At 61.3% G+C, this 13518-nt stretch overlaps 1 protein-coding gene across 6 annotated transcripts in view; it reads left to right on the forward strand.

Annotated features, from left to right (window-relative positions):
- Positions 1-812: 812 nt before the first annotated feature.
- Positions 813-13518, forward strand: part of Nfic (nuclear factor I C) — a 33919-nt gene continuing 21213 nt past the window's right edge. For 2 of the 6 annotated variants that reach the window (XM_075975337.1, XM_075975339.1), the window contains exons 1-2: positions 813-961; positions 11117-11648. In XM_075975337.1, the coding sequence (XP_075831452.1) occupies positions 959-961; positions 11117-11648 (535 nt within the window). In that variant the 5' untranslated portion in view covers positions 813-958. Of the gene's footprint in view, positions 962-3470; positions 3543-5398; positions 5516-11116; positions 11649-13518 lie in introns of those variants that run through there. The other 4 variants (XM_075975333.1, XM_075975334.1, XM_075975335.1 and 1 more) reach the window with 3 other exon arrangements.

Consider the following 13518-nt stretch of genomic DNA (forward strand, 5'->3'; position numbering starts at 1 on the left):
ACCACGCCCCCAACTTTGTTTTGATTCAAGCCTCTTCACCCTTCCTGACCACGCACCCCGCTGCTGGTCTTGAGCTTGCCATCCTCCAGCCTCATCCCTGCCTGGCGGCTCCTCCATGCCCGCTTCTCTGCTCTGGCTTCTGTCCAGAGATTGGGGCTCAGACTGGGATTAGTCAAGAAGGATTAGAGGTGAAAAGAGAAGGGGGCGGCTCCTAGCCATCAGGTGAAGTGCCCCGCCCCCGTCCTCCCCACCAGACACCACCACTGAGCCCTAGAGATGGCAGTGCCGGTGGTGCGCTGCTGGCTTCTCCATGCTGTTCCACCTCAGGGAGGTGAACCACCCTCTCTGAGCCCCAGGGACTCCGCTGCACGGGAGAGCGGGCTTGGAGTGGGAAGTAGGTCGGGAGTAGCGGGAATCTCCCTGGGGAAGGGATGAGGGAAGGTAACGCGTGTCAAAAGTCCTGAGCAAGTGCAACTTCTAGGTCAGGCTTCTGCCCGCAACCCGGGGCCCGGGTGAGCAGCGGCGGCGGACGGCGGATGCTCGGGGAGGCGCTGCGGTGGGGCAAGGTACGCGGCACTCGGATCCCCGGGGGCGGGGGCCGCCTGGCCGGAGCTGAGCCTGCAGCCCTGGCACCTGTCACTCCCCTCCACAGCCCGGAGGCTCTGGTAGGTGTCGCCTGCACGTGTGTCCGCGACCGCGAGTGTGCACGAGCGCGCGCGCGCGCGCCCGCCCGCCCGCGGGAGGCGGACTGGCGGCTGGGGATGCAGGCGCGGACGCTGGAGCAGTGGCAGCCTCGGTCTGCAGCCGAGGACCGACCGGAGCCCCGGCTGTGGGGGGGAGAGGCGGCGGGGGGCGGGCCGGGGGAGGGTCCGCGGGCGGGGCGGGCGGCTCCCCACGCGCCTCCCCACGCACCTCCCCACGCGCCTCCCCGCCGGCCGTCGCCTCGCCGCACCGCGCCATGGTACGTCTCCGCCCCCGCTCCTACTCCGCGCGGGGTCTTTCCTGGGGCGCCGCGCGTGGGGTCGGGCGTGGGGGGGCTGCGGTTTCTGGGAAGAGGAGGGAGAAGGACGGTCCGCGTCTTCCTCCCGCCCTCCCTCCCTCGGGGGCGGAGCCGGGGCCGGGCGCCCAGGGGCCCCCGAGCGCGGCGAGGGTCCCCGGTGCGGACGGCGGGGGTGCGCGAGCGGCTGTGCCGCGCGCCCCTCGCCCTCCCGTCCCCCCCCTGCCCGTCCCCACCCGCGTCCGGGGCTCTCGGCGGCGGCGCGCGCAGCTTAGCGGAAAATGGCCGCTGCCCCGGTCGCCCCGCCCACCGCCGCCGCCGCAACCCCGGCTCCGCGCTCGAGAGGCCGCCGCTCGGCGGGCGGCGCGGGTGCGCGTGCGCGTGCGCACGGGAGGAGGCTCCGCGGCGGTCGGGGCGCCGCAATCGCGTCCTTGGCTGCTCGGGAGGGGAATCCCCGCGCGATTTTAGCGGCTCCTAGCATCTTCTAAATATAGATCCGCGCGGCCGAGGGCCGAGCCGCCAGTCGCCGCCCCCGGGGCTCGCACCGCAGCAGCAGACGGGCGGGCGCGCACACACGGAAAAGGCTCTCCTGGGGACCCCCAGCCCTGTCACCGCCCTGTCTGTCGTGGGAGCCTGGCACAGGCCTGGCTGGATGGCCCCTGTGCCGCTGCAGAGTGGTGTCCCCGGTAGTGACACCTCGGAGGGTGGGCAAAGAGAGAAGCACTCTGGGAACTTTAGTTCATTCTCGAAACTTTGTTTTGGGGAAAGCTCGGGGCGTGGTCACAATGGAGCCCCAACACAGAATCCCCCAGCGAGGGGCGTGGTCAGTGATGGAGCCCCGCCTAGAATCCCAGTGAGGGGCGTGGTCAGGGTGGAGCCCCGCCTAGAATCCCCAGTGAGGGTCTGGGGGCGTGACCACTGGCCTAGTCTGCAGAAGGCCTGAGGTTGGCCCTGGAAGAACCAGAATGCTACAGAAACATCCACAGGCATAGTCTGCTGTCCCTGGAGGGTCCCCACTCACCTCCCTCTTCTGCTCAGAGCCCAGTTGTAGCCATTGTGCAAGTCACACAGTCGGTCCTTTATAAAGGATCCGGGCAGACTTTTAAAGTTGCCTGTCTTCCTGGCGGCTCTCAGGCGTAGGCAGCAGATCCTGAGCAGCTCAAGGCCGGCCTGGGCTACAAGTTACCCTGTCTGAGAAAACCCAACACAAAAAGAAAGTGAAACTCCTCTTTGGGGTTCAGTTCTAAGGCCGGTCTGCAGCTGTGGGTCTCAAACAGGGGGGCTGCCCTGGGACTTGTCACTGCCGCTTGGAGCGCTTGGAAGTCAGGGAGTCTGAAACACCCTGTCCCAAACTCCACAGGGCTGAGTTGGCGACCTACCTGGGTGGCCCTTGGAGGCGTCTCCTGAGAACAACCACCTTCCCCAGCTATTCCAGGTTGTCACCTGAGTAGGCTATGGAATGTTTGCCCCTGTTCAGTTGTTGGTGTTAAGGTTCTTTCATTTATTGCTTTTTTTTTCTTTTAATTTTTTGTATTTTCAGACAAGGTCTCATTCTGTAGCTCTGGCTGAGCTGGATATTCACTATGTAAACCAGGCTGGCCTTGAACTCACAGAGAACTGTCTGCTTCTGTCTCCTGAGTAAGGGGAATTAAAGGTGTGCGCCCCCACACCCACCCAGCTTGCTGTTAAGGTTCACATTGGTGGTCACCCCCTCTCAGTGCCTCTGTGTTAGGAACAACAACAAATGTATTTTTTTCTAAGATAACATCAGAATGTGTAGACCAGGCTAGCCTAGAACCCGAAGAGATCCGCCTGCCTCTACCACCTGAGTGTTGGGATTGAAGGTGTGTGCCACCACCGCCTGGCTTAATTTTTATATTTAGTTTTTATTTCTATTCATGTGTCTCTGTGTGCCACTTGTGCAGTAGAGACCAGAAGGGATGCAGGGTATTCTAGACCCGGACTGACTTCCGCATGGCTGTCTCTCTGGTCACCTCACGTTTTGTTTTTAACAAACGAGCCATGCACTAGGATGACTACGGAGGTTCAGTCTAGCGTCCACCTGAGCCGCTCGCACGCCCGCGGCATACTGCCCCTCACTGCAGGTGTGTCGGACCTACTGTGTGCAGTCCTCCGTATGGGGAGGTGCCCAGGATGAGCTCACTCAAGCCCAGGCTTTTACATCCATCCACTCTCTGTGGTGGGTTGGCTGGTGTTTCTGGGTGCCCCTCATGTGTTGGCTGTTGTTGGGGTCCCCGACATTCCTGGGAACTGCCACCCCAGCCAGTGGCTTCCTTCTTTGGGTCTCAGTTTCCTTGGTGTGACATTGATAAGGGCTCAATGCCTCTTCTTAGGGTCCCCCGCCGGTCTCCAGCCATGCCGAGCCTGCGCCTGCTGCATCCCTAGTCCTTCGGTCCTGGAAGAGAAATGGCTGAGAATGTCCTGGTCCTGTAAAAGCACTGTGGACACAGGGGCCTGGCTTGGCCAAATGTCTCCTTCAGAAAGGTGGCCTCTGGCTGGGCATCCCAGGAGGGTCAGCTACAGAGTGAGTTCAAGGCTAGCCTGGGCTACATGAGACTCTGTCTTGGAAGTAGTAATACTGGAGGAAAAATGTGAAATTGGAGTGGGACTTCCTTGTGCCTCAGTTTCCCCATATATGAAATGGGCAGCCTTAGCCAGGCGGTGGTGGTGCACACCTTTAATCCCAGTACTCAGGAGGCAGAGGCAGTCGGATCTCTGTGAGTTCGAGACCAGTCTGATCTACAAGAGCTAGTTCCAGGACAGGATCAAAAGAAATGCTGCTTACAGCATTTCTCAAAAAAGAAAAAAGAAATGGGCAACATAGACACCAAGCTAAGCTTGGGGCCTGGCTGCTGGGAGCTCAGGTGGCCTAGGTTATGCCACTTGCCCTTTAGCAAGCAATAGCTTCAGCATCTAGCCTGGGGTCCTGCAGGGCATCTTCCCTGGGGACTCCCAACTACCTCCAGGCCACTTGCTAGCCGTTTAAGGGGAGACCCCCACCCTGCTCCCCTCTTCCCGGCTGTCACTGGCTGGCTTGGAGATACAAGTGCAGTATAGGGCAGGGAGGCATAGGTGGGGATGTAGGGGGCATCTGGGCACAGGTGGGGTGTAGGGGGCAGCTGGGACACAGGTGGGGTATAGGGGGCATCTTGGGCACAGGTGGGGTGTAGGGGGGCATCTGGGCACAGGTGGGGTGTAGGGGGCAGCTGGGACACAGGTGGGGTATAGGGGGCAGCTGGGGCACAGGTGGGGTATAGGGGGCAGCTGGGACACAGGTGGGGTGTAGGGGGCATCTGGGCACAGGTGGGGTATAGGGGGCAGCTGGGACACAGGTGGGGTGTAGGGGGCAGCTGGGGCACAGGTGGGGTGTAGGGGGCAGCTGGGGCACAGGTGGGGTGTAGGGGGCAGCTGGGACACAGGTGGGGGTGTAGGGGGCATCTGGGAACAGGTGGGGTGTAGGGGGCAGCTGGGACACAGGTGGGTATAGGGGGCATCTTGGGCACAGGTGGGGTGTAGGGGGCATCTGGGCACAGGTGGGGTGTAGGGGGCATCTGGGGCACAGGTGGGGTGTAGGGGGCATCTTGGGCACAGGTGGGGTGTGGGAGGCATCTGGGGCACAGGTGGGGTGTAGGGGGCAGCTGGGACACAGATAGGGTGTGGGAGGCATCTGGGGCACAGGTGGGGTGTAGGGGGCAGCTGGGACACAGATAGGGTTTGGGAGGCATCTGGGGCACAGGTGGGGTGTAGGGGGCAGCTGGGACACAGATAGGGTGTGGGAGGCATCTGGGGCATAGGTGGGGTGTGGGGGCATCTGGGGCACAGGTGGGGTGTAGGGGCAGCTGGGGCACAGGTGGGATGTAGGGGGCAACTGGGGCACAGGTGGGGTGTGGGGGCATCTGGGGCATGGGTGGGGCATAGGGGGCATCTGGGGCACGAATGGGGCGTGGGGGAGCATCTGGGGCATAGGTGGGGTGTAGGGGGCATCTGGGGCACAGGTGGGATGTAGGGGGCATCTGGGGCATAGGTGGGGTGTAGGGGGCATGTGGGACACAGGTGGGGTGTAGGGGGCATCTGGGGCACAGGTGGGGTGTAGGGGGCAGCTGGGGCACAGGTCAGGTGTGGGAGGCAGATGGAGTGCAGGGGGCATACGGGGGCACAGGTTGGTGGGGAGCCGGGATTCAACCCCATCTTGCCCTGAACCCGGTTGCTGTGTCCTTACAACCCGAGCGCAGATGCACAGATTTGGGGGGACCGGACTAGGGGGTCCGCAGGCTACAGTTTGTTTGTTTGCTGTCGGCGATTTCTTTGAAAGTTGGATGCGGGCGACTGAGAGGGAGCGGGGGCGGGCGGGAGGCGGCGCGGGGCGGAGAGGACGGCGGAGGGAGGAGCGGGAGGAGCGGCTGCAAAAATGACTCAGTAAGTTCGGCGGCCGCTCGGCCTCTGCGCCTCCGGTGCCAGCGCCCCGGGATGTATTCCTCCCCGCTCTGCCTGACCCAGGTACGCACCCCGCGCCCGCTCGGCCCCTGCCCGCTCCCCGGCTCCTCCTGGAACCGCAATTTTGCGGACTGGAACCTCCCCTCCGCAGCGGGGGTGGGAAAAAAAAGGCGCGCGCGTCTTCCTTACCCACCCCCTTCCAGGCCAGGATGTTCCTGGCATGGACCTGGGGTGCGGCAGCTCTTGAGATAGGGGATCCCCTCCCCATTAAGCTTGGATGTGCACTTGAAACCTCGTATTCTGGACCCCCACTTTGATTTGAATTGCCTAACTGTTCTTGGGACTCTCCCATCCTTCCCCTCCTGGCTGGATGTGTGGGGGAGCTGGCGTCCTCCCCACAGCCCTCACCCTTTTGCCCCCAGGAAGCCTGGGGTCTTCTCCAGATGGAGAAACTAAGTGGATATCTGCAGAAAGCCCCCTCCCACCCGTGGAATAGATCTTGGGGTTCCATGCTGTACCCATGGGTTCAGTGACTGTGCGGGAACGGGACCCCCAGCTGTTGTTCGCGGTTTCCCAGGTGGCCCCCCCAACTGGCCGTGGCCCCCTCCATTTCAGGCCCACGTGTGCGCCCGGGGGGGAGGGGCACACGAAGTTGGCGCGCAGGGGGGAGGGGTGGCCTTGCCAGTGTCCGTCGCGGGTCCCCCCTTCCCTGGCTCAGCCCCCCCAGGTCCGCATTGATTCTTGAATTATTGAGCCGAGCAGTCGCTACCAGGCGGCTGGCGGGAGGAGCAGAGGCCGGGGCTGGAGGAGGAGGAGGTCGAGGCAGGGGACTGGCTCACACTGTGGGCTGCGGACTAGGTGACTAGGCCAGCACCTGCCCCACTGCTCCCCTCTGTCTGGGTTCCAGCATCTGAGGGGATGGGAGGAGGGGGCATATCCATTCTGCCAAAGACCCCTCCAAGGAGCCCCCTAACTGTCTCTGTCCCCTCTGGGATCCCAGGCCTTCTTCCTTTTCCAACTCTACAGCCCTCTTCTGATTTTTTTATTTTTATTTTTATTTTTTTTTTTTTGCTGTACAACTCCGGCCTCGGTTTCCCCCGAGAGAGAGAGAGAGAGAGAGAGAGAGAGAGAGAGAGAGACAGACAGACAGACAGACAGACAGACAGACAGACAGGCATAGTGGTCTCCAAACTGTTAAGTATGATGCTGGAGGATTGTAATTGTCCAGTGTCCTGAGAAGTTTGTAGGGGACTCAGTTGTTTTTGCCAGGGAAGGCCCAGGTGGATGGTTTCAAGAACAAGTTCTCTGGGGTCCCCTGTTCCTGCCAGGTTCTACTTGGCAGGTAGAGTTCTTCAGTCCCCAGGGGAGGCCCCTGGACTGAGGGAACCCCAGCCTGCCCTACCTAGGGTTCCCTGGTGACCTTGGTTAAATGCCTGCCCCTCCGCAGACCTCAGCTTCTATTTCAAGCCAGATTTGGGGAGGGGGCACCCCTACCGCCTAGGGCAGGCATCACTTGGTTGCTGGCCAGACCGACAGTTCGGATGGGATTGCTGTGTGTCCCCGGGCAAACTCTGAGGTCTCTGTGTTGACCGTTGGGCTTGGTGGCTGAGAAGCCTGAGGTAGACGTGGCCGGCTGGAAGGCCGCCTGGGCACGTGGAATTCCCCATCCTGGCCTTCTGGAGTCCGGCCTGCGTCCAGGTTGCTGCTGGGAGCTGGGGGTGGGGGCAACCCCAGTGCTGCTCCTGCCCAGGGAACTTGCTGTGTGGCCTTGGCCTCAGTTTCCCTTGTAGGAGGGTGTGGGTTGGACAGGGGTGGAGGGGCAGCCTAGGGTAGCAGGCGAGAGAGGAGAGGACAGAGGCAGAACAAGATGGAGGGTATCCCAGGCTGCTTTGGGTTTGGGGTCCCCCAGCCCTATGATCTCACTTACTACTCTCCTGCCCTGGGGGGATACTGGGACTTCCCAGAGTCCCCTGAGCCCCAACTGTGGTCTCTCCCTCTCCACCCAGGCCCAGTCTGGGCAGGAGTCTCAGAAGAACCCTAGAAGCAATGCTGCAGTCCCCGGACGACCCCCCCTGTCTCCGTGTCTGCCTTGACCTGTCTCTGCCTCCTCTGTCTCTGTGTCTCCTGTCTATGTCTCTGTCTCTCCTCACCCAGCCCTCTGAATCGGCTAATTTTAAGCCAGGGTTCAGCCTGAAATAACTCCTTTCTGATCTAACCGGATCCTACCGGGATCCTGACCCGGGGCGGGGTTGGCCCTGATGTCAGCCCTGGTGCCAGGGCTACCAGGTGCCCGGGAGGATTCTGAGAGCCCCCGTGGGTCCCCTGTCCCGTCTGTCACTCTGGGCAGTGACTCAGGCCCCTTTTCACTTTTACTCTCTGGAGGAATCAGCCGTTACTTCCATGAATCCCGAGCTGAGGCGGCCTCCCCCTCCCAATCCCTCCCTCCCTCCCTCCCACCCTCCCTCCCCACGTTAGTTATTCCGGGTTTGGGGCCAAATCCCTGTTGGCTGAAGTTGAGGATTCCCTGGGCCTGGGCTGAGGCCACCTCCCTCCTTCATTCATTCCCTCCTCACGGCTTCGCTCTCTCTGCTGCCATCCTGGCAGTGGGGAAACTGAGGCAGCACACGGCACCTGACAATCAGGGTTCTGTTCCTGAGGGGGTTGGGGGCGTCAGAGAGGGTGAAAACCGGCCCGGTACAGCACGGCATGGGCTCGGTTCCAGTGTGTCCCCGAGTGGACTCCGGCGATAGCGCTGTCTCCGTCCCCGCCGCCCCCTCCTCGCTGCAGAGAAGGTGCCTGTGCCTGGGCCGAGGCCTGTAAATCAGGGTGCTGGATTCTGACGAGTCAGCGTTCTGGCCTCTCCCGCTGCAGCCGCTGCTCCCTCTCCGGCTCTTCCTGCCGCCCTGCACCAGACAGGGGAGCCTCCCGCTCCTTCCTGTCCCCTCCCGCAGAACTCCGTGCAGCCCCCCTCCTCCCGGGTACACAGGGACCCGCCGCCACCGGTCAGCTGATTTACCCCAACCCCTGTGTCCCCAGAAATGCGGGAATGGGAGCCCCTCACATCAGCCCAGAATCCCGGTGACATATGGCCTCAGTTTTTTTTGGAGGGGGTATTTCTTATGTACTACTAGGGCATGACACACAGTAGGAGCTCAATAAGTGCTATCAGACATAGGTGAAGGCATACAGTAGGCATTCTATAAATGTTCATTGCTTAGTAAATGGCTGTTAATGTGTCATCTCACACAGAACAGGGGAGACAGGATAGTGTCCCCCGCAGACAGCCACACCCATTGTCCAGAGTTAGGTAAACAGTAAGCACCTAATAAATGCTGCTGCCCAGGCCTGTGGCTTGGCCGGTAGGCATTTCATAGCTTCCCTTCACCCTGTCAGTTAAGTGACACAGACTTGAGGTGGGTGAAGGCACACAGTGGTGACCCCCAAATGTTAGGGCACATGTGGAGGTCAGAGGTCACCCATAGGCAGAATTTGAACTCTGGTCCCGGTGCTTCCACACTGGCAACCCCCCCCACACACACACACATATACACTCACAACTCAGTCTTAAGTCTGACCAGCCCCTGGCAGCTGCAGGGTTTGATAAGTTAGGGTGCCTGTGTGGGGTGAATTGGAAGAAGGCAGGTAATATAAGATTCACCAGGTATGGTGGCACGCGCCTGTGACTTTGGTATTCAGGCGTCGGAGGCAGAGAGATTATCATGAGTTTGTGACCTCAGACCGAGTAGAGGATCCACAGGGAGCTGGGTGAGCGTGGGGACGGGGCATAGCCCTCCCTGTCTTCCCCAACTCCTCTGCCACCCACCGCTCCACGCAGGACCTCTGCACTGGCTGAGCCCTCGCTGTCCCAGGATGGCGGAGAGTAAGTGCAGCACGGGTCCCCTGGGGACCTGGTGAGAGCTTGCCACAGGCCCCACGGAGTGCGGATCAGGAATCTGGAGTGTGGGGGTAGACATGGCGGGTTCTCAGAGCTGCGTGGTCACTTGTGTGAGGAGGACTGTGGGTTCAGATAGCCCTGGACACCCCAATTCAGAGGGGAGGGTGGGAGTCACAGGACTGGCTCAGCAAGCAGCAGTGCAGGGGCCCGGTCGTGGGAGCGGTCTTGTCTGATACCCTCCTTGGCTGGGAACGAGGGTGGCCACATTGAAGCTCGAGAGAAAAGCTGCATGAAGGAGGGGGCCCTGGGGACAGAGCGTCTTTGCTGTGGAGGGCTCACCGGGCTCTTGTGCAGGTGTCCTGGCTTTGGCTGGTCGGGACAGAGAGCCTGGGCCTGCCTGGCCAGCAAGGACAGGGAGCATGACCAGCAGGTCTGTGACCCAGTCACTGCTGTTTACCCTTCTACCTTGCTGACCAGCCGGGGCCACCAGTGACAAATGGGACTCGGTGACAGGGGTGCTCAGGGTGGATTGGATCTGGGTCGCAAAGCCCCCACTGGCCCCCAGGGTGCCGCCCAAGCCCCTCCACCCCCCGCTGAGGTCTGTGTGACCCGGTTCCTTCCTGTCTCTGATTTCACAGGTCAGTTACCATCCTGACCCACGAAGAGGTTCCATGAGCCTAGCCCGGTCCCCCATCTTCTCCCCAGACTCGCAGCCAGCATGGGGGAGGGCAGGAGCACCCCCCCCCCGAGGTCCAGGCCACAGCTGTTCAGTGACTCACACCTCAGAGGACATTGGCCTGGGGGACTGGGTGGCCCGGCCTGGCCTCCTCTGTCTCACCCGCTATTTTCAGAGGTTTGGTAATAGGTGGCACCTGGCATCCTGGCTCTGGGGTGCGGGGCAGATGCAGTCTTGGGGGGTGAGCCTGCTCAGTGAACTGGGGGGTCCAGAGGAGACCCCCTGATTCAGAACTATCATCAGAAGAAACAGACCAGCCACCTGTGGCCTGTCTACTTGAGGCCGGTGGGGACCTCGGGCAGATCTTGGCAAGGTCTGAGCCTCAGTTTCCCCATCACGCCACAGGTAGCGGGGCTCTGGGGGTGTTCCCCCTCCACGTGATTATGTGGCTCCTGTCCCAGATGTCACCATCCCCCCAGCAGGGAGACAGAATTTTATTTTCCCTCACATCCCCTGTGACGCTGAGGGTCCTCTCGGTTTTTCCTGGTGGACACTGCGAGCCTCAGGATGACCCCTCCCATTCAGGGAAAGACACCCCGTGCTGCTCCCAGGGTAGCAGAGGAAGTCTGAGGGCCCCCCCCCACTGTCTCCATAGGGGACACACCTGGACCTGCGGCTCTCGCATGGTTTGGGCGCTAGTGTTGGCTTGGCCCTGCCCTGTGCAGCTGGGGACCCCTGTAGCTGGCATTTGGGGACGCTTTGTGTCAATAAAGCTTTATTGTAAGCCTCCTGTGCTGTCGCATTTCCCTGGCACACATCAAGGCACTGGCCTCAATCTTGGGCAGTCTTCCCAGAACCTCATCTTCCCATAGGGGACATGAGTGTCCCCGGTATCCCAGCTCTGTCGTTTACTGGGAGCTCTGGTTGCCTGTCTAGGGCTTCATCTCTAGACACCCCCCCTCCATCTGTGGTAGGACAGTCTGGGCCTGAGTTTCCCCACCTGGGCAGCGGGTCCATCCGGCCCTGGGCCTGTTTCCCCACCTGGGCAGTGGCTCCGAGTGTACCCGGCCTCAGTTATCCCGCCTTTCCGCAGGATGAGTTCCACCCGTTCATCGAGGCACTGTTGCCGCACGTGCGTGCCTTCGCCTACACGTGGTTCAATCTGCAGGCGCGGAAGCGCAAGTACTTCAAGAAGCACGAGAAGCGCATGTCCAAGGACGAGGAGCGCGCGGTGAAGGACGAGCTCCTGGGCGAGAAGGCCGAGGTGAAGCAGAAGTGGGCATCCCGGCTGCTGGCCAAGCTGCGCAAGGACATCCGGCCCGAGTGCCGCGAAGACTTCGTGCTGGCTGTGACCGGCAAAAAGGCACCAGGCTGCGTGCTGTCCAACCCTGACCAGAAGGGCAAGATGCGGCGCATTGACTGCCTGCGCCAGGCTGACAAGGTGTGGCGCCTGGACCTGGTCATGGTCATCCTGTTCAAAGGCATCCCGCTGGAAAGCACGGACGGCGAGCGGCTGGTAAAGGCGGCCGCGTGCGCGCACCCGGTGCTGTGCGTGCAGCCACACCACATCGGCGTGGCCGTCAAGGAGCTGGACCTGTACCTGGCATACTTCGTGCGTGAGCGTGGTGAGTGTGGGGGGCACACGTGGGGCGTGGGGTCATGGGGGCGGGAGCCGGGTTTGGCCGTGACGGGGACGTGGCCGTGACGGGGTGTAGCCTGGTCAAAGGCTTGGTCAGAGTCAAAGGAGCTGGGCCACGGCCCATGGTCAGGGGTGGGACCATGTTCAGGGTCATCATCAAGAGCTGGGCCGTGGTGTGGCCATGATCATTGTCAGGGACATCGTAATGTGGTGGTGATCGCAGTTAGGAGCTGAGCCATGGTGTGGCCAGTGTCGTGGTCAGGTTCAGGATCATTGTCACAACAAGGTCATGTTTAGGGGCATGGTCAGGAGCTGGCCCGTGGTCACTGAGGGGTAGGTCCATGGGCTGGGGCAGGGTCTGTCAGGGCCGTCAAGGATCAGCTCCGTGGATGCCTGTCCTTCTTCCAAGTGGAGCTCAAGGAGCACAGCCCTGCTCAGGCCTGGGGGAGGAACAGCCACGAGAGAGGGCTAGCCTCCACCTGATTGGGCCTTGGCGCTTGTGGAATGTGGGGCTGTGACCATGGTGTCCACAGACCTGATTGGCCTGGATCTGAGCAATGCTGACCTGGAGCTGGGAAGGGGGCGGGGCCAGGCTATGGATCTGCTTTGAATAGGAGTTGGAAGTTAAGGACCCAGGCCAGGGGATGTGGCCCTACTTGTGGGCAAGTGCAGTGCGTAGCCATGCCCCTTCTTACTTCAGACTGCTGCTGAATGGGAGGTGCCTTTCACGTGGGCGGGGCCGACCATGGCTCCACCCACTTCCGTCTTCTGCTGAATAGGAGTCCCAGGGAGCCAAGTCTGTGGGGTAGTCTGGCAGGACTCAGGCAGAGGCAGGGGGATGGCTGTGAGGTAAACAAAGGCCCGTGCTCCACCTGAGAGTCAGCCACGCTTCCAAGAACCCAGGCAGCACCCAGGCAGGTTGCCCGGTGATAGCCCATCAGAGAGGACAGCCCTAGGCCGGGTGGGTCACTCCTGGCTGGGTGGATCCACCTCTTCTCTGTACCTCAGTTTCCCCCACCAGTTGAGGAGTCCCCAATGTCACACAGAATAGAGCCAGTCGGGCCTCTCCCAGCCCTGACCTTGAGTCTGGCTGCAGGTGACCTTAGCCTCTGGCCTAGTCCCGCCCCCACCTCCCCCGCCAGCCCCCAGCTGTGTGGACCAGTGGGTCAGAGGCTGTGGGTGACCACCGTGGTCAGGGGCAGGGTGTGGCCTGGAGGTCCTGGGCTCAAGGGTATCCAAGTCCCCATTGTTACCCCTCACCCCCGCCCCGCCTCCTTGGAGCTGAGCTGATAAATTTTCAAAGGCACTTTCTGCTGTGTCAGCACCATTTTCCCTGCATCTCCCTCCCCCACCCGCCTCCTCTGCCCAGCGGCGGGCAAGGCCTCTAGGCCTCCCTGAGATGCCTTCTCACGGGTCACCCTGGTCAGCCACCTGCGTCCCTGGAGGCTGGGACAGCCAAGGTTGGCCAGTCCTATAGCTCGGTTGCCAGTTGGCTGTGTGAATCCTGTCTGTACTTAATTTCTGTATCTATAAAAGAGGAAGCTCACACATAGACTCCAAGGGAGTTGCCAGGAATCCTTCAAAACAAAAAACAAAACCTACCTGGATGAAGATGCAGCCATCCCAGACCAGGGAGGCCATCACTGCCTCAAGCCTCTGCCTTTGCCGGCTGTTCCCGTTTCCCAGAAAGCTTTTCCCTAAGCGAAAATCCTGAGTGAATTTCAAAACCCTGACTCGCAGCTCCACCTCCGTCCAGCAGACATTTTCTGGAGGTCTTAGGTTGCTCTGTAGCTCAGCCAGGCCTCCTGTCCCGGTTCCCATCTCGGCCACGATGTCCAGCCAGGGAGGCAGAAGCC

This window comes from Microtus pennsylvanicus, chromosome 6 (assembly GCF_037038515.1).
Source record: "Microtus pennsylvanicus isolate mMicPen1 chromosome 6, mMicPen1.hap1, whole genome shotgun sequence".
NCBI classification, from domain to species: Eukaryota; Metazoa; Chordata; class Mammalia; order Rodentia; family Cricetidae; genus Microtus; species Microtus pennsylvanicus.